This window comes from Salmo salar, chromosome ssa06, assembly GCF_905237065.1.
Source record: "Salmo salar chromosome ssa06, Ssal_v3.1, whole genome shotgun sequence".
In the NCBI taxonomy this organism is placed as follows: Eukaryota; Metazoa; Chordata; class Actinopteri; order Salmoniformes; family Salmonidae; genus Salmo; species Salmo salar.
The window spans coordinates 47555935-47576647 of NC_059447.1; the positions used below are offsets into that span (position 1 = coordinate 47555935).

General features: G+C 41.0%; 1 protein-coding gene across 2 annotated transcripts; it reads left to right on the plus strand.

Moving 5' to 3' along the window:
• LOC100380738 (syntaxin-binding protein 2) lies at positions 1–18813 on the plus strand. Of its 2 annotated transcripts, none has more exons than XM_045720678.1 (18): positions 1–193; positions 1324–1373; positions 1513–1594; positions 1965–2041; positions 2179–2254; positions 2462–2565; positions 2777–2925; positions 4787–4871; positions 5697–5827; positions 6131–6238; positions 6470–6593; positions 8586–8666; positions 10093–10234; positions 10597–10703; positions 10851–10949; positions 13044–13129; positions 15661–15821; positions 18025–18813. In XM_045720678.1, exons 1-18 carry the CDS (start codon positions 157–159, stop codon positions 18102–18104), a joined length of 1779 nt encoding a protein of 592 aa, XP_045576634.1. In that variant the 5' UTR covers positions 1–156; the 3' UTR covers positions 18105–18813. The 2 variants fall into 2 exon arrangements, with proteins under 2 accessions (XP_045576634.1, XP_045576635.1); XM_045720679.1 differs by having other exon boundaries at positions 128–193; positions 15664–15821.
• Positions 18814–20713: the final 1900 nt, after the last annotated feature.

Consider the following 20713-nt stretch of genomic DNA (forward strand, 5'->3'; position numbering starts at 1 on the left):
TGACTATTGTTTTAATGCAAATGCACTCATGAAGAATATTAATAACACTTTAGTCAAATTGGAAGCTCTTATTTGCTTATTAATTGTGAGTGCATTTGAACACTTTTCTTGCTTTGATAAACTAAGCGGAAAAATCGGCAACAAGGAAGTGTCAAGATGGCTCCAAGCGGACTGAAGGCGGTAGTCGGAGAGAGTAAGTCAAGAAACTTGTTCATTTTATAACTATCAAATCTCTATTGTTCGATGGTAGAAATATTGAATGTTTTATACCATCAAGCTTTTAGCTTGTTGTCACGAAAATTAAGAACAGAAAACATCCAAACAAACTGCCTGGTTTAGTTAGCGATACATAGTTTTCGTCACTCAAGCAAGTTGCTTCCTAGTAATGCCTGGCCGTGGTTGATAGCTAGCTGTCATCAGGCTATTTACAATTGAAATATAAAATGTGACTGGGAAGAGTATGCCTTATCACTAGTTGTAGTATTTCAAGCTCTAGAACCTGAGGGTTTTGCTGACAAGAAACGTTTGGTCATACGCACATCCTTAAAAACATAGGTGCTGGGCTAATGAAGAATACTAAGTAAAGAACAAGAAGTCCCGCACACTGTTAAAGCTCCCAATTCACAGATTCGAAACGGATCCTCGTCATGTCGAACAAACTGAGTGCTCACATCCCAAAATATACAAATTTCATCTCACATGACCATTGCGGACATGACGCATGGTGGATGCAAAATAATTTATCTCTAATAATTTAATAACAATGAGATGGGTACATGTAGTAGTTCCAGAAAATAATATATATGACCTGGAAGGCAAGACAAATCAAAATGGCATTCATGTAAAAAAATGGTCTGATATCAAACTCCTGGTTCAGACCTCTAGGAGACATCAAGTTGGGTGTAGCTAGTTGATTGTGGGTTGCCTTGTGATCAACTATGCATGTGAAGGAAGTCAATGTGTACCTACTACCTGTATAAGTTCCTTTGCCTTTTACTACCCAATTAGTTACTGTTTGACACTGGATAACAAATGCCATCTGAAAAAACATAGATCAATTGGGTCAACTTTAAGAGATCTCTGTATGGAACCAGGAAAAAAACAGATTCCAGACCCTAGACTACTGTTGTCTATTTCCTTATTTTTTTTGCCTCTTGCCAGGCCGTCATTGTAAATAAGATTTTTCTTAATTGACCGCCCCCAGGTAAAATAAACACCACTACGTATTCTAAATCTAAAATGCAACAGAGTTGTTGGACACATTTCAGTTTTGGTACTGTAATATTTCATAGTTCCTTTGTCTGTCTTTCCTCATCTCTTAAGAAATCCTGAATGGAGTTATCAAAAGTGTGAAGAAGGATGGAGAATGGAAGGTATTGTAAAAAGTATTTAGTGTTGCTCTGAAAAGATCCAGGTCAAAATGCATAATGTCTGACTCTGTCAAATTGTCTATCATGATAGCCTAATGATCAATTGAATATTAATTGATAACGGCCATCTCTGTTTGTCCAGGTGCTCATTGTGGACCACATCAGCATGCGAATCCTGTCCTCCTGCTGCAAGATGTCAGATATCATGGCAGAGGGGGTGACTAGTAAGTGTTGGGATGGCCAGTGGGATAGGCTACTTGTATTTGTCAACAACTATTTATTATATCAAGGGACACCCCAGGCATCATTCTAAACTAGGGTCAGAGTAGACCTGGGTTGAAACAGTGTTTGTTTTCTTTCAAATACTTAAGCTGTGCTTGACTGAGCTTGTCTGGTGCAATGGAATAAAAAGCCCCAAAAGTACAAACCCAACCCCTCCCATCTGGCACTCGAGACAGGCTCAATTAAACGGTATTTGAAAGAAAAACTATTTGAACCCCGGTATGGGTCATAGTGTGAGGAAGTGAGTGTCTGTGGAGGTGTTCTTCAGTTAGGATGTACAGTGACTAACTTATCTTCCTTTTCCTCCCACAGTTGTGGAGGACATCAACAAGCGCAGGGAACCCATCTCCAGCCTGGAGGCCATTTATCTGATCTCTCCTTCAAAGAAGGTGAGAAGTGTTTCCCCTGTCATTCCCACTTTCACTGTCATCAACTGCCATATCCTGTACTGCTGTAAAGCCATCTCACACTCTTCATCTTCCTCTTTTTCTCTTTCTCCTGTGTGTGTGTGTGCGGATGTTCTCAGTCAGTTCATGCGCTTATCAATGACTTCAAAGAGATTGCATTCACCTACAAAGCAGCGCACATCTTCTTTACAGACAGTAAGACCTTTTGTTTTAAAGTATTATAAAACTTCATTTAAAACTATACTCTTCCCTCGTCTGATACAAAAAATGTAGTGTTTTGTCATTCTGGTCATGTCTCTCTTGAATGAGATTTTAAATCTTAATGAGATGAACCTTGTAAATTGACTAAAAGCATGAATGTTTAGCAAACTGTTGGTTTTGTGACAATCACCTATCCTGCAGATTGCCCAGATGCTCTGTTTGCTGACATTGGCAGGTCCAGAGTTGCCAGAGTCATCAAGACTCTGAAGGAGATCAACGTGGCTTTCCTGCCGTATGAATCCCAGGTGGGTACCTACCTACAGCACCTTCTTTGAACTTCACTCAACTCTGGTCGCATGGCCAAATTGGAAAAAGTCTCATCTTGCCGCCTCCCATTGAAAATGACACATTTTATGGTAGTTTGATCGCTCTAAGGAGTATCCAGTGAAAATGCCCAGTAATTGTAAGCTCTCGGTCTCACTCCTTCATGCCCTTCCTCTCCCTTCACTATTCTAGGTATTTTCCTTGGACGATCCCAGCTCCCTGCACTTCTTCTACAGTCCAGTTGGAGATGGGAATAAAGACAGAATGATGGAGACTCTGGCAGAGCAAATCGCCACCCTCTGTGACACCTTGAAGGAGTACCCTGCCATCCGCTATCGCAGGTACCTATACACACCATACCCTAACTTAGACATGTTGGATAAATACAGGCATGCAAGTGCTACCAGAGGTTTCAGTGGCAATTGGGTGCTCATCTGAGTAAAGAGATACTTTTGTTCTCCAATAGTGGAAAAAGATAGCAATACCCCAAATCGATCGCGAATTGTCACTTTTTCAAAGCTCATCACACAGGTCTTAAATAGAGAGCCTGTCTTCAATGGTCTTTTTGCACGTCTTTTTCTCTTGGGTAAAGTGGCTTGCAAAAGTATTCATCCCTCTTGGCGTTTTCCCTATTTTGTTGGATTTCATGTAATGGACATACACAAAATAGTCCAAATTGATGAAATCAAAAAATTATCAAATTCAAACAAATAAAAAACAGAAAAGTGGTGCGTGCATATGTATTTGCTATGAAGCCCCTAAATAAGATCTGGTTCAACCAATTACCTTCAGTAGTCACACAATTAGTTAAATTGCATGCAGGTGGACTAAGTGTCACATGATCTTTCACATGATCTCAGTATATATACACCTGTTCTGAAAGGCCCCAGAGCCTGCAAGGGGCACCACCAAGCAAGTGGCACCATGAAGACCAAGGAGCTCTCCAAACAGGTCAGGGACAAAGTTGTGGAGAAGTACAGATCAGGGTTGGGTTATAAAAAAATATCTGAAACTTTGATCATCCCACGGAGCACCATTAAATCCATTATTAAAAAATTGATAGAATATGGCACCACAACAAACCTGCCAAGAGTGGGCTGCCCACCAAAACTCACGGACCAGGCAAGGAGGGCCTGGTCCGTGCCAACAAAGAGACCAAAGATAACCCTGAAGGAGCTGCAAAGCTCCACAGCGGAGATTGGAGTATCTGTCCATAGGAACACTTTAAGCCGTACACTCCACAGAGCTGGGCTTTATGGAAGAGTGGCCAGAAAAAAGCCATTGCTTAAAGAAAAAATAAGCAAACACGTTTGGTATTCGCCAAAAGGCAGGTGGGAGACTCCCTAAACATATGGAAGAAGGTACTCTGGTCAGATGAGACTAAAATGTAGGAAAACGCAATGTCTGGCGCAAACTCAACACCTCTCATCACCCCGAGAATACCATCCCCATAGTGAAACATGGTGGTGGATGCATCATGCTGTGGGGATGTTTTTCATTGGCAGGGACTGGGAAATGAGTCAGAATTGAAGGAATGATGAATGGCGCAAAATACAGGGACATTCTTGAGGGAAACCTGTTTCAGTCTTCCAGAGATTTGAGACTGGGACGGAGGTTCACCTTCCAGCAGGACAATGACCCTAAGCATACTGTTAACCAACACTCAAGTGGTGTAAGGGGAAACATTTAAATGTCTTGGAATGGCCTAGTCAAAGCCCAGACCTCAATCCAATTGAGAATCTGTGGTATGACTTAAAGATTGCTGTACACCAGTGGAACTCATCCAACTTGAAGGAGCTGGAGCAGTTTTGCCTTGAAGAATGGGCAAAAATCCCAGTGGTTAGATGTGCCAAGCTTATAGAGACATACCCCAAGATACTTGCAGCTGTAATTGCTGCAAAATGTGGCTCTACCAAGTATTGACTTTGGGGGGGTGAATATTTATGCATGCTCAATGTTTCATTTTTTTGGTCTTATTTCTTGTTTGTTTAACCAATGAGTATTTTGCATCTTCAAAGTCATAGGCATGTTGTGTAAATCAAATGATACAACCCCCCCCCCAAAAAAATTTAATTCCAGGTTGTAAGGCAACAAAAATAGGAAAAATGCCAAGGGGGATGAATACTTTCGCAAGCTACTGTACTTGAGTGTGTCTGCTAGTTCAGTTGCAAGTTACCCTCTCTTTCTTTCTCTCCCTCATAGCGGTCCTGATGAGAATGCCAGACTGGCTGAGGAGGTGTATCAGCGTCTGAACACCCATAAAGCAGACAACCCCAGCATGGGAGAGGTGAGGGGACACCAACGCCTCACCACCTCTCGCAATACACAACACTTCTTTACAGTACTAATAGTACCATGTCTGCTTGGCTCAAAATGACCATTCACTCCCTGAAAATACACTGCATTGAATGACTTCTATCTGAAACCATCAAATGATTTGTCTTTGTGATACTAGTCTTATGATAAGATTATTGAAACATTTTGAAAGTCTTACGTCCTATGGGAGTTTCTCATAGCTACTTCTACTTTCTCACTTGATTTCCTGTTAATTATCTTTCACACTCTCTGCTCGGCTGCTTTTTCTCTCCTTTTCTGTCTTTCCTAGCTGGCATTTCCTTAAGCCTGTGTTGGACTTCTGAAGGCATGTATTCATTTGATATCATTTCTGCTCTTATCTTCTCCATGGTGTCTCTACCCAGCACAGTAATACCATTTTCACACTATCGTGCAGAACCGTACGGTTTATGTTTTTTTCACAACAAAATATCCACTGTGGTGGGTGCATAAGCAGGCCAGCGCAGTACAGTGTGAGAAGGGTATTAGAATACACAAGGAATATATATTTTCTTGTTATTGTGGTTGTACTTTAGAAGAAGAAGAACTATTCTGAATGTGGTAAAGTCTGATAGTGGCACTAACTGGGTGACTTGTTGGTTAAACCTGTTACCCAAAAGCATTCCTGACATTCTATTGTGGAGCTAGAGGCAATAGATTTGATATAAAACAATATGTCCTTTCTGCCAAAGCAAGGAAGTGGTTAACTGGTAAATAATAAGTTACATTTCTAGGTATCATTTCTTGCCCTGACATGAAATGTCTGATGCGTTTTCAGGGTCCTGACAAGGCCAGGTCACAGCTATTAATTGTGGATCGTGGCTTTGACCCCATCTCTCCCATTCTGCACGAGCTGACTTTTCAGGCCATGGTCTATGACCTTCTGGACATCAAACAGGACATCTACAAGTAGGCTTAGTTTGGCAACCTATTCCCAATATAGTGCACTACTTTTGACCAGGGCCTATGATGAACATATGGAAAATGCTATACAGATACTCCTGACCTGCAAAACGATTCTTCATTTCAGAATTGGTTAAGGGTTAGTTTTACATTTCGGTTAGTCATTTTACAGGTATAACCTTTCTCCGACATTATTATTGTTAATGTAGCTATACATAGTATGAATGTATACTTGCCTTCTTCTACTTATGGTATGATCTGTATCTGTCATATGGTATCCCTGTATAATACAATCCCTGTGTGTTGTAGATATCAGACGACTGGGATCGGGGACTCCAAGGAGAAGGAGGTTCTCCTGGACGAAGATGATGAGCTGTGGATCCAGCTGAGACACATGCACATAGCTGACGTCACCAAGTAAGACACACAATCATTAAGATTGCATACAACTAGTGTTTTTAACTAATCTAACCTCAACCAATAAGAGATGATATGATCCAGAGTTGGTTGAGGTAAGTTTAGTGTTCTATTCAGGAAGTGAATTATAAAAATTAATATTGTGAATACGCTTTCTTAATTGAACACTGAATTGAACCCAACCCTGGTATAGTCTTTGTCAGATGTTGATGCTCATTGTTCGTGTTCCAGGAAAGTGACGGAGCTGCTGCGTGTGTTCTGTGAGAGCAAGAGGATGTCCACTGATAAGGCCAATATCAAAGACCTGTCTCAGATGCTGAAGAAGATGCCACAGTACCAGAAGGAACTCAGCTTGGTGGGTATTCCTTGTCTTTCCATCTAAAATCAGTCGATTGGTTGAGACTGGCATTCATGTCTCTTTAGTGATCACATACTGTCCGTCTAAATGTCAACACGTGTTCTATTCCCATTAATAGCATATAGAAAAGCACCTGGGTGTTTTGGCAAAGACATGGGCCATGTTCCAATGTCCATACTAGCAAACAGTATGTTCTTTACCTGCAACGCTGAAAGCATAGTGCAAGCTACTGTCGTGTCTTGACTATCATTAATGTGTTCGGCTGTTATTTTATAAAATGATTACGTACCACGTTCAATTATTACGCGATTAAATTAATCCTATAACAATTAAGTAGTAGTCTGGGGCACCACGGAAAGTTATTTAACGCGTTACTATCTCCCGACTAAACTCTAAAGATATAAATATCTCTTACATCAGTCAGTCAGTTCATTAATTCTTATTTACCGTCAGTCTCGTTCTGAATGTCGCCTATGATCCTCACCCAAAAGGGCAAGTCATTGTTCTCGGGCGTGAGCTGCACGTAAAAAAGCAGTGAATTTTACCCTCAAGGGGTGCGAGCCTGATTTTAATTTAAATGAATAGGAGAGTATTACCCTCTGCAAACGTTGCGCATCCAGTGTAGCAGGCCACTTTTATAATGCATGTCCAGTAGTATTTCTTCATTCTACTGTGCCTTCAGAAAGTATTCACACTCCTTGACTTTTTCCACATTTTGTTTTGTTACAGCCTGAATTTGAAATTGATTAAATTAATGTTGTCACTGGCCTACACACAATACTCCATAATGTAAAATTGTGTTGAATCAATAAGTATTCAACTTCTTGGTTATGGCAAGCCTAAATATGTTCAGGAGTAAACATTTGCTGAAGTTACACAAGTTGGATTCACTCTGTGTGCAATAATAGTGTTTATGAATTTTGAATGATTACCTCATCTCTGTACCCCACACATACAATTATCTGTAAGGTCCCTCAGTTGAGCAGTGAATTTCAAACACAGATTCAACCACAAAGACCAGGGATGTTTTCTAATGCCTTGAAAAGAAGGGCCACCTATTGGTAGATGGGTAAAAAAAATAAAGAATACAGACACTGAATATCCCTTTGAGCATGGTGGTTATTAATTACACTTTGGATGGTGTATCAATACACCCAGTCACTACACACATACAGGAGTCCTTCCTAACTCAGTTGCCGGAGAGGAAGGAAACCGCTCAGGGATTTCACAATATTACAGAAATGATTGGCTGTTTATAGAAGAAAATTAGGGATGGATCAACAACATTGTAGTTACTCCACAATATTAACCTAATTGACAGAGTGAAATGAAGGAAGCCTGTTCAGAGTAATCTTTAAGGACTGGGTAATTTTTCAGGATACAACAATAAATGGAATGGAGCTAAGCACAGGCAAAATCCTAGAGGAAAAGCTAGTTCAGTCTGCTTTCCACCAGACACTGGGAGGTTAATTCACCTTTCAGCTGGACAATAACCTAAAACACAAGGCCAAATCTACACTGGAGTTGCTTACCAAGAAGACAGTGAATGTTCCTGAATTGCCGAGTTAGTTTTGACTTAAATCTACTTAAATCTGTCAAGACCTGAAAATGGTTGTCTAGCAATGATCAACAACCAATTTGACAGATTTGTTAAATAATAATTGGGAATTTCAGATTTGGAAAGCTCTTAGAGACTTACCCAGAAAGACTCACAGCTGTATAATCAAAGGTGCTTCTACAAAGTATTGACTCAGGGGTGTGAAAACTTGTGAAAATGAGATACTGTATTTCACCCCCCACACACAATTAAATATTTCTTAAAACATGTTTTGATTGTGTCATTATAGGGTAGTGTGTGTGTGTAGATGGATTAAATTCTAGTTTCTCATCCATTTGGATTTCAGGCTGTAACAACAAAGTGGAGTATTATTATAGTGTGGAGTGATGACATCAACTTTTTATTAGTTAATAAGTCATGTTTGATTGCAGTACTCCACTCACCTGCACCTGGCTGAGGCCTGCATGAAGAAATTCAAAGCCTCTGTGAACAAGCTGTGTGAGGTGGAACAGGTCAGTGTTACTACAAAAGTCCCAAATGGTACCCTATTCTCTATATAGTGCACTACTTTTGACCAAGACCCACAGGGATCTGATCAAAAGTAGTACACTATATAGGGTGCTGTCAAGCTCCCTCCCTCCCTCTCTTATGAAACCATATGCAAATGACCTGGCAGGTACTCCCAGGAGCATGTTTTTGATTCTCGGAAGTGTAAAACACAGCATGTTTTTATTCAACCTTTTAACCAGCAAGACCCTTGAGATGAATCATCTGTTTTTCAAGAGCGACCTATAGCATTTTAATTATGTTTGTGTTCTGTGATTTTTTTTTCCCATCTTTCCTTACATCCGTTCTACACTGAAATGTTTATTTTCCCAAACCGATATCCTCCTCCTTCCTTATATATATATATATATATATATATTTTTTTATATATATATATATATATATTTTTTTTTATATATAGAAAACAATCTTGAATAATCACATCCCTGGTTGTTAGCCTTAGGTGGTTAAACCATGAATGACCAGGTCACCATGATGTTGTGTAATATATTTTAATATTTAGAACTATCGTGTCATATAATAATGCTCGCCCACTCACCCCATCTAGCCTCCACTGGGGTGCTGACCCCCCCCCTCCCACATTCCCATCTCTATTTTTACCTCTGAGTCTCATAAAAGCTTCATAGGCTGCTTCTTCCCAAATGGCACGCTATTCACTAGTGCACTACTTTTGACAAGCGCTTACTTTTGACCAGAGCCCTATGTGTCCTGGTCAAAGGTAGTGCACTATATAGGGAATAGGGTGCCATTTGAGACTCAGACATTGTCTGATGCTTTCTGGCGGCCTAGTGGGCATCCACTTCACTAATGTTGTGTAAAGGGCTTGAGACGAGACGTGTCGCACACCTGGATCAACTGTCCCTCTCTGAACCTACAGTAATGCACAGGAAGCTGTTATGTCATGCCTAGTCTTTTAAAGACCATTCATGTTGCCAGGCTGTTATTACTCCATCCATCCATCCATCCACGTCTTCCAGAAATCTTACACCATAAGGCATCAAACATCTGACTATAACCCCTTTCCCTTCCTAGTTCCCAGAACAGCTCCTACTTTCTCCCTCAACACAATTACTACATCTCAAATGGCACCCTAGTCTTTATTTAGTGCATTACTAATAGCGTGCCATTTGGGATGCAAGTATTTTTTTGGTCTTAATAGTTCCAATAGCTCCGCACAGGTTTGTTTTTGATAGTCTGTAATATAGTAGGTTTAGTGGTCGATCATTTGAGACATTCCTAGCATGACCAGGAGTGATGTAATCTGGGTCTGGTTGTGGGATTATGATCTGAAGTGTTAATGCATTGATGTAGATGAGGAGGACCTAAAAGCATCATTCTCTGATTGTTGTTTTCCCCTTATATGTTTCCCAGGACCTGGCCATGGGGACTGATGTAGATGGGGAACCCCTGAAGGATGCCATGAAGAGCATCGTCCCTGTACTCCTCAACACCGACATCGAACCCTACGACAAGATCCGCATCATACTGCTCTATATCTTCCACAAGAAGAAGGGTAGGTCAACAGAATGGCACTGGCTGCATGATCCCACTGTGTCTGCTTTCTGTCAGTGCATTGTCAAGATACACACAGCAGGTACAGCAATATGAGTGTTTCTAATATGATACGACACAGCTACTACACCACATGACTGCTATTGAAATTAAAGAGGAGCAGATGGTGATCTTTAGGTTGAGCACTTGGCTCTACTCTGTATATAATGTTGGTCTCTGTAAGGATATATGTGGTTACTGTTGATCCTCGTGGAATGACAACAGGCTAGCTAATGAATCAGTTTTGATTAGGTTAACTTGGTGATGAGTCGTCATTACCTTCTCCAGCTCTACTCTGTATAACAGTGGCCTCCTCACACACAGGCATTGGAGAGGAGAACCTGACCAAGTTAATCCAGCATGCCAACGTGCAGGCAAACAGCAACATCATCACCAACCTACAGCACCTGGGCTGCCCCATCATCGCTGGGGTCAGTAGGGCTCTGTCTGTCCGTCCCTCTCTCGCTCCTCCAACTGTCTCTCTGTTGCTCTCTCTCACACATTGAACAATTGCATCTCTTTACAGTGAAGCCTTTTTTCCCTTGTTTATATTTGAATGATGTGAAATGTTGTTTCAGGCTCCCAATGCTGGGAAAACACTGCCTGAGAAGAAAGAGCGCAAGGAGAGCACGTACCAGCTCTCCCGATGGACACCCACCATCAAAGATGTGATGGAGGTATGGAAGAGAAGGATAGACAGACAGTGTGGTAGAGGACTTCACGTGTCCAAATTGTTGGACCTGTTCCGAAATGGGCCTGGGGCTTTCCCACCCGGACCCGATATATATATATATATTTTTTTATACATATAGAGACACTTAACGAACGGACCCGGGACAAGTAGACCCGTTCCATATAGACCTGGTCGGATCCAGACCCGGTCCGATCTGAATGAGGGAAGCAGCAGAAAAGTACATTTTTAAGATACTTTATTAACCAGAGCTGATAAAGTGTGAGGAAGAGAGGTGGCTGTCTAGCAGGGGCCGTGCTGTGTGTCTGAACTGTGAGAGCGAGGGAAGGAGAGACTCCAAGAAAGACTTGTGCTATAGTAGACCAATAGCTGCTATAGTTAGGTTATTTATTATTCAATATGATTACATAGTGCCTGTCTTGACTGCATCAAACATGAAGCTAGTCTAATTGAGGCTGCATGCACTTTCTTGTCTTACACAGTTACAAATAACACCATTCAGATTATTACGTAGCAGCCTACCTCTTGGTTGTTGTAGCCTTTCGTTCTCCTTTAACAATTAATTCCGTCATTTTAATTCCATTGATTTATATATCTCCTAACTTTTGCCAGACACGGAGGCTCTGACTGTAGCCTATTGCCGCTTTGATTACTTATGCTTGGCCAACAACAAGCTCCAAGCGCCGCTCTCGTGAAAAGCAACATATATTATACAATTTCTCTCCCTCCCTCCTGCAGCCGTCGCATTTGGACCTGTATGAGTCCTTCTGGACAAGTCCGTTAAAATTACATATACCGTGACAATAATATAAGACGCGGGACATTATTTAGAATTCTGGATCCAGATCGGGTATTTTGGTACAGGTGGATCCGTGAACAGCTGACTTAAGCCAGGACTGCCGGGCAGTCCGTTTTGGCGGTAACATGGACTCTAAACAAAGTGATTAAACTTTGTTGCTCCTTGCTGAAACATGCAACAAAAACACCCCCCACAATGCAGCAGCACACAGAAATAGAATTGGCTTGGAACCTATAACCCTGGCAATTTGACTGGTAAACTCATGGGTACACTCGCAATGGCTTTCTGATATAGAACCAGTCAGTATTAGATAGAACGTCACGACCCTGCCCGTCTGTGGGGAAGACGACCTGTGGTTACCCCAGTGGCTCACAGCAAAAACTGTTTTCAACCACAATTTCCTTGTTTTAGTCAATTACAAAAATACATTGAAGAGAAGTACAGGTCTAAAGATTACGTTTCAACGTTGCCTACTCTCTAGCATTCTCACTACTTATTAAAAAAAAACCGCAAGGCTTCCCACATCCCCCTTTTCTGTTTGCTTGAGTGAGCGTGCTAGCTACCGACTGGAACATTAAGCTAGCCAAGACCAACAACACAAACAGACTATACAAGTAGTGAGTGGAGTTAGAAACGGACTGTACTAAACAAGTTAAATGTCAAACACATAGCTATGTGTAGCCTACTTTTTGACCTGGCTACCTGTATATTAACAACACAGCAGCTTTTCTGCATGTTTTGTTGTTTCTGTATAACCAAAAAAATCTATCACAGTTTCCTCTACAATGGGGAATAACAGGAAAGAAGGTTGGTTTTCCCCAATTTGTGGGCGTGGTCGAATTCCTTATTACATGAGAACTGACTGGGACTATTGTGAGGCAATATTTCTATGATAATAAAGAATATTCATTCAAAAAATGTTAACTGATGTGGCTTATGCAATGGAATGTGTTTTTGTAAGGTCAGTTGAGTTGAATCAACAAATCACAGCACATATTGATGGGTATACTTCCTGCTTTGCTTCTATGGGTACATTCGCAATGGCCGCCAATCCACCCATTATGCCATCATTGACTTGAATAGGGACGCCTGTTCTATTCATTCTATTTCTATGGCAGCACATGTAGTCAGGAGGAGTGTATTAAAAGTATTTTTTTATGTTTTGCTATTTGAAAGGTTATTACGAAGACTGCGGTCATTTCGCTTGGCAATTACTGTCATCCAAAATTCCATGACTGTCACAGCTCAAGTCTGACCAACCCTGTCTGTCTATTTTCCCAGAATGCCATAACAGACATGCTGGACAGGAAGCAGTGGCCATTCATCTCTGACCCTGCCCCCATTAACACCACGCAGATGACTGTCAGGTGTGTATACTGTATACACCACGGAGGGGAGGGGGGGGGCGCAACATGGAAGGGGTGGGGCTGAACCAGAGACAGAAGGGTCACATACATTAACACTTTAACCTCACTTGTCATCTTGAAAATAGAGCTTTGTTGTAGTTATGTGAGCTGGAGAGGTGAAAAGTTAGTTGATCCAAGCTGCCATTAGACAGCCTGTGAATAATCTCCCTTGCCCCATACCAGGAGTTATTTTATTTTTAGTTTGTTGACATAGCTTGTTCATGTTGTTCAGTGCATTTGGAAAGTATTCAGACCCCTTGACTTTTTCCATATTTTTCTAACGTTATAGCCTTATTCTAAAATGTATTAATCAAAACATTTTTATCATTCTACACACACACAATACCCTAAAAGGACAAGGCAAAACAGGTTTTTAGAGATGTTTGCTAATTTATAAATAAAAAAAGACTCCTTATTTACATAAGTATTCAGACCCTTTGCTATGAGACTTGAAATTGAGCTCAGGTTCATCCTGTTTTCATTGATCATCCTTGACGTTTCTACAACAAATGCTGATGCTCCAGATACTCAACTAGTCTAAAGAAGGCCAGTTTCATTGCTTCTTTAATTAGAACAACAGTTTTCAGCTGTGCTAACATACAGTTGAAGTCGGAAGTTTACATACACTTAGGTTGGAGTCATTAAAACTCGGTTTTAAACCACTCCACAAATTTCTTGTTAACAAACTAAAATTTTGGCAAGTCGGTTAGGACATCTACTTTGTGCATGACAAGTAATTTTTGTTTACAGACAGATTATTTCACTTAATCACAATTCCAGTGGGTCAGAAGTTTACATACAGTAAGTTGACTGCCTTTTCAACAGCTTGGAAAATTTCAGAAAATGACATCATGGCTTTAGAAGCTTCTGATAGGCTAATTGACCTCATTTGAGTCAATTGGAGGTGTACCTGTGGATATATTTCAAGGCCTACCTTGAAACTCAGTGCCTCTTTGCTTGACATCATGGGAAAATCAAAAGAAATCAGCCAAGACCCCAGAAAAATAATTGTAGACCTCCACAAGTCTGGTTCATCCTTGGGAGCAATTTCCAAATGCCTGAAGGTACCACGTTCATCTGTACAAACAATAGTACGCAAGTATAAACACCATGGGACCACGCAGCTGTCAAACCGCTCAGGAAGGAGACGCGTTCTGTCGTTTAGAGATGAACGTACTTTGGTGCGAAAAGGGCAAATCAATCCCAGAACAACAGCAAAGGACCTTGTGAAGATGCTGGAGGAAACAGGTACAATAGTATCTATATTCACAGTAAAACGAGTTCTATATCGACATAACCTGAAAGACCGCTCAGCAAGGAAGAAGCCACTGCTCCAAAACCGCCATAAAAAAGTCAGACTACGGTTTGCAACTGCACATGGGGACAAAGATCGTACTTTTTAGAGAAATGTCCTCTGGTCTGATGAAATAGAAGTGTTTGGCCATAGTGACCGTCATTATGTTTGGAGGAAAAAGAGGGTTGCTTGCAAGTCGAAGAACACCATCCCGTTGCTGCAAGAGGGACTGGTTCAGAAAATAGATGGCATCATGAGGCAGGAAAATTATGTGGATATATTGAAGCAACATCTCAAGACATCAGTCAGGAAGTTAAAGCTTGGTCGCAAATGGGTCTTCCAAATGGACAATGACCCCAAGCATACTTCCAAAGTTGTGGCAAAATGGCTTAAGGACAACAAAGTCAAGGTATTGGAGTGGCCATCACAAAGCCTTGTCCTCAATCCTATAGAAAATGTGATGGCAGAACTGAAAAAGTGTGTGCGAGCAAGGAGGCCTACAAACATGACTCCATTACACCAGCTCTGTCAGGAGGAATGGGCCAAAATTCACCCAACTTATTGTGGGAAGCTTGTGGAAGGCTACCTGAAACATTTGACCCAAGTTAAACAATTTAAAAGGCAAAGCTACCAAATACTAATTGAGTGTATGTAAACTTCTGACCCACTGGGAATGTGATGAAAGAAATAAAAGCTGAAATAAATCACTCTACTATTATTCTGACATTTCACATTCTTAAAATAAGGTGGTGATCCTAACTGATCTAAGTCAGGGAATTTTTTGTAGGATTAAATGTCAGGAATTGTGAAACTGAGTTTATTTGGCTAAGGTGCATGTAAACTTCCGACTTTAATTGCAAAAGGGTTTTCTAATGATCAATTAGCCTTTTAAAATGATACACTTGAATTAGCTAACACAACGTGCTATTGGAACACAGGAGTGATGGTTGCTGATAATGGGCCTCTGTATGCCTTTGTAGATATTCCATAAAAAATATGCCGTTTCCAGCTACAATAGTCATTTGCAACATTAACAATGTCTACTCTGTATTTCTGATAGACATTTTTGTCCATTAAAATAACAAAATTTAAGTGACCCCAAACTTTTGTACATGTTTTTATTTTGCCGCAGCAGGTAATTTGTACATAATTAGGAATGTACATGTTTTATTATGTTAACATTTATATCATACTGCAGCAGTGCTCGGTTTGGACAATGGCATAAGAACAAGTCTCCAACGGAGTATCGTTCCGGCCCTCGGCTCATCATCTTCATGATCGGAGGCGTGTCCCACTCTGAGATGCGCTCCGCCTACGAGGTCACTCGAGCCACCGACGGAAAATGGGAGGTCCTGATTGGTAAGGAACACAATAGTTGGACTGAACCTTAATAGTGTACACTTTTATATTTCATTTAACATTTTCTTTAACCAGGCAAGGCAGTTAAATTAAAAAAATTATTTACAATGATGACACACCATGTACCCTTGTTTGGAATTCCCCTGCTGGTGGCGCTAAAAGATCCTATAGTGCCTTCAGAAAGTATTCATACCCCTTGACTTATTCCACATTTTGTTGTGTTACATGTAATCCATCTTGAATTCAGGCTGTTTTTTTTCTTCTTTAGACACAATACCCCATAATGACAAGGTGAAAACATGTTTTCAGACATTTTTGCAAATGTATTGAAAATGAAATGTATAGAAATACTTATCTAATTTACGTAAGTATTCACACCCCTGAGTCAATACTTTGTAGAAGCACCTTAATCCTCTGGGTAAGTCTCTAAGCGTCTTCCACACCTGGATTGTGCATTTTGTACGTTTATTCTTTTCCAAATTCTTCAAGCTCTGTCAAATTGGTTGTTGATCATGGCTAGACAACCATTTTTCAGGTCTTGCTGTAGATTTAAGTCAAAACTGTAACTCGGCCACTCAGGAACATTCACTGTCTTCTTGGTAAGCAACTCCAGTGTATATTTGGCCTTGTGTTTTAGGTTATTGTCCTGCTGTCAAGTTGAAGCAGACTGAACCAGGTCGGGCACAAAAAGCTTATTTTGTTTACATCCCTGTTAGTGAGCATTTTTCCTTTGCCAAGATAATCAATCCATCTTACAGGTGTGGCATATCAAGAAGCTGATTAAACATGATCATTACACAGGTGCACCTTGTGCTTGGGATAGTGAAATGCCACTAAAATGTGCAGTTTTGTCACGCAACACAATGCCACAGATGTCTAACGTTTTGAAGGCGTGTGCAGTTGGCATGCTGACTGCAGGAATGTTCACCAGAGCTGTTGCCAGAATTTTGTTAATTTCTCTACCATAAGCCGCCTACAACGTCATTTTAGAGAATTTGTCAGTACGTCCAACCGGCCACACAACCGCAGACCATGTGTAACCACGCCAGGACTTCCACATCCGGCTTCTTTACCTGCGGGATTGTCTCCGGCCAGCCACCTGGACAGCTGATGAAACTGAGGAGTATTTCTGTCTCTAATAAAGCCATTTTGTGGGGGAAAACTCATTCTGATTGGCTGGGCCTGGCTCCCAAGTGGGTGGGTCTATGCCTTCCCAGGCCCACCCATGGCTGTGCCCAAACCCATTCATGTGAAATCCATAGATTAGGGCCTAATTAATTTATTTCAATTGACTGATTTCCTTGTATGAACTGTATCTCAGTAAAATCTTTGAAATTGTTGCATGTTGCATTTATTTTTAATCAGTACACAATGTTGTTGATCCATCCTCAATTTTATCCTATCACAGCCATTAAACTCTGTTTTAATGTCACCATTGACCTCATGGTGAAATTCCTGAGCGGTTTCCTTCCTCTTCGGCAACTGAGTTAGGAATGACGCCTGTATCTTTATAGTGACCGGGTGTATTGATACGCCATCCAAAGTGTAATTAACACCATGCTCAAAGGGATGTCTGCTTTTAAAAAAATATATATATTTTTTTACCCATCTCCCAATAGGTGCCTTTCTTTGCGAGGCATTGGAGAACCTCTGGTCTTTGTGGTTGAATCTGTGTTTGAAATTCACTGCTCAACTGAGGGACCTTACAATTATCTGTAAGTGTGGGGTACAGAGATGAGGTAGTCATTCAAAAATCATGAAGAACACTTATTGCACACAGAGTGAGTCCATGTGACTGATTTTTACTCCTGAACCTATTTAGGCTTCCAATAGCAAAGGGGTTGAATACTTATTTACTCAAGACATTTCAGCTAAATATTTTTAATTTGGAAACATAAAAAAATAAAAATAATAATCCACTTTGACGGGGTATGGTGTGTAGGCTAGTAACAAAACATCTCTAAATTCAGGCTGTAACACAACAAAATGTGGGAAAAGTCAATACTTTCTGAAGGCACTGTATATCCCCCAGCATGCATGTTTTTTTATTTTATCTTTGTCTGGTAAATGCACCGCTAAGTCTGTCTCTCTCCATACATTTTTGTTGTGAATCTTCACAACGAATATATGCCTCCTTGGGTTTCAGAAAAGCACTACTATTGTGTTAATGTTTCTGTATTGCCTGTTCACCTTCTCTCTATAGGTTCGTCTCACATTGTCACACCCACCAGCTTCCTAAATGACCTGAAGAAGCTGGACCTGGATCCAACTCCTGAAAGCTAGATATAACCCTCCCTTCACTCCTCGGCCTGGAAGGGAGCTGGCCTGAGTCTGCAGGGAGAATGGCTCTGAACACAAACCTGGATTCAAATTGTGCTTGTTTTCTTTCAAATATGTTGAGCGAACAAATACTATTTGAACCCAGGTCTGCTCATTATGAGACGCTTGTGTACTCGTCTAACTGTAAAACAAAGTGCCGTTTTTAAGATGTAGTCATCATTAAAGGATAGTGTCTTTTGATTCTCAATCTTTTATTGAATTTCTCTTTAGTTACGGTTGAAGTAAAATAAATTATGTACATACGTATTAATGTAATGCTGTGATGGACATTTTTTTTTGCTCTGAATATTAAATTAAAACAGTCCTTATATTATGAGGATCATTTTAAGCTGTCTCTGTCTCTGTCTTCAACTGTAATTGAGTTACAAATATGGGCTGCATCTCAACAGTCTAAAGTAGCTTCCTCTCCTTTTGTCCTGTTAGTGCAGATGAACTAAAGGACATAAGGAGCAGTGGCCTCTTTAGACTATTGAGATGCAACTTTTGTGTGGGGAGCATTAAATACTTGTGCCTTTCTCAAGTTACAATTGTTTTCATATGTCTTAATGTCTTTACCACTGTAGTGTGCCTCGGAAATCATGCACTTTCATGTTTGGGCCTTTTGTCTTTTGTATTTTAGTCAATTATGAATAAACAATATGCATACATTTTACTTTTTGTACATTGTGTCTTATATTGCAATGTCATATGTTCTAGCTGCCATGAGAATGCCTAGAGAATCTCTGGTGTTGAAGCCAGGAGAAAACAATACTAGTCTGGGCACCGGGTGCAGATTAAGCCTGGAAAAACACTTTAAATTGAGATTATTTTTAGTCCAGGACTAGGCATAATATGTGTCCAGGAAACTGTCCCTATATTTATTGCATACATTAATTCTAATGTCCATTTCTATGGCAAACAAGCATGCTTTATGTATTGTAGCATGTATTCTAATTTCCATTTCGATGGCTTTCACAATCGATGCTGAAGGTCTTTGTTTAATGTAATTGACATTGACCATAAGCCTGTTTAGAATTAGAGACCTTAGGACACTGAGCTTAATTACTTATGCATGCTTAACCTCACCTCTTAGTACTGCATTGTCTCAGTCTGAATAGCAAATATTTGTCCCACTTGTTTTAATGTATAAAGGCTTAGAGCATTCATGAGGTCTTCATAAACACCACATGATTCTCAAGTCATTTATAGCATTTCTAATTAGATAAAGGGGATATAACAGGCCTATACATCTGGCTTTACATCTGGCATTTGCTATGGTCCACTGTAGCTCAGCTGGTAGAGCATGGAGCTTGCAATGCCAGGTTTGGGGGTTCGGTTCCCGGGACCAACTCTTTGTTATTGTCCAACAGGGAGCACCAGCTGAGCAGGACAAGTTCCTCACCATGATGAGTCAAATCAAATCAAATCAAATTTATTTTTATATAGCCCTTCGTACATCAGCTGATATTCTCAAAGTGCTGTACAGAAACCCAGCCTAAAACCCCAAACAGCAAGCAAAGCATGTGAAAGAAGCACGGTGGCTAGGAAAAACTCCCTAGGAAAAACTCCCTAGAAAGGCCAAAAACCTAGGAAGAAACCTAGAGAGGAACCAGGCTATGAGGGGTGGCCAGTCCTCTTCTGGCTGTGCAGGGTGGATATTATAACAGAACATGGTCAAAATGTTAAAATGTTCATAAATGACCAGCATGGTCAAATAATAATAATCATAGTAGTTGTCGAGGGTGCAACAAGCACGTCCGGTGAACAGGTCAGGGTTCCATAGCCGCAGGCAGAACAGTTGAAACTGGAGCAGCAGCACGGCCAGGTGGACTGGGGACAGCAAGGAGTCATCATACCAGGTAGTCCTGAGGCATGGTCCTAGGGCTCAGGTCCTCCGAGAGAAAGACAGAAAGAGAGAAAGAGAGAATTAGAGAGAGCATATTTAAATACACACAGGACACCGGATAAGACAAGAGAAATACTCCAGATGTAACAGACTGACCCTAGCCCCCCGACACATAAACTACTGCAGCATAAATACTGGAGGCTGAGACAGTCAAGCCCAACGTGGTCGTATGGAAGAGCAGCACTGTCTTGAACCCTACCGGGACCACTCCCTCTACCCCCAAACACACCACTACTATACCCTCAGGTCAGTACTGTACTAACCTAACGTAGCAGGCGTTAAAGAAATACCCTTGCAGGATCCTCACATCAGATTGGTTCTTTAACCTGTTGGCCAACACCCAGGGGCATCGGTTTGACGACCTGCAAGGGACCCTTCCCTTGTTGCCAGGGATACTGCTGGTCATCAGGATGGGGTGAAGACAAAGGCTGGACCCGGTCCATTTGTCACACCTCAGGTAGGCCCTATTCTGACTTCCAAATCAACCCCTAGCCCAGTGTTTTTCTTCCCAAAGGGGTGCACATTTTAGCATCTACTTCCAAGAGGTAGGAGGGGGACAAGGAGAGCAGGTAGCTGACTATTGGTGGCTATTTAGCAGCCTGATGGTCTGGGGGTAGAAGGTATTGGCCAGTCTGTTCGTTTTAATCATAATAATCCTGTACTGCCC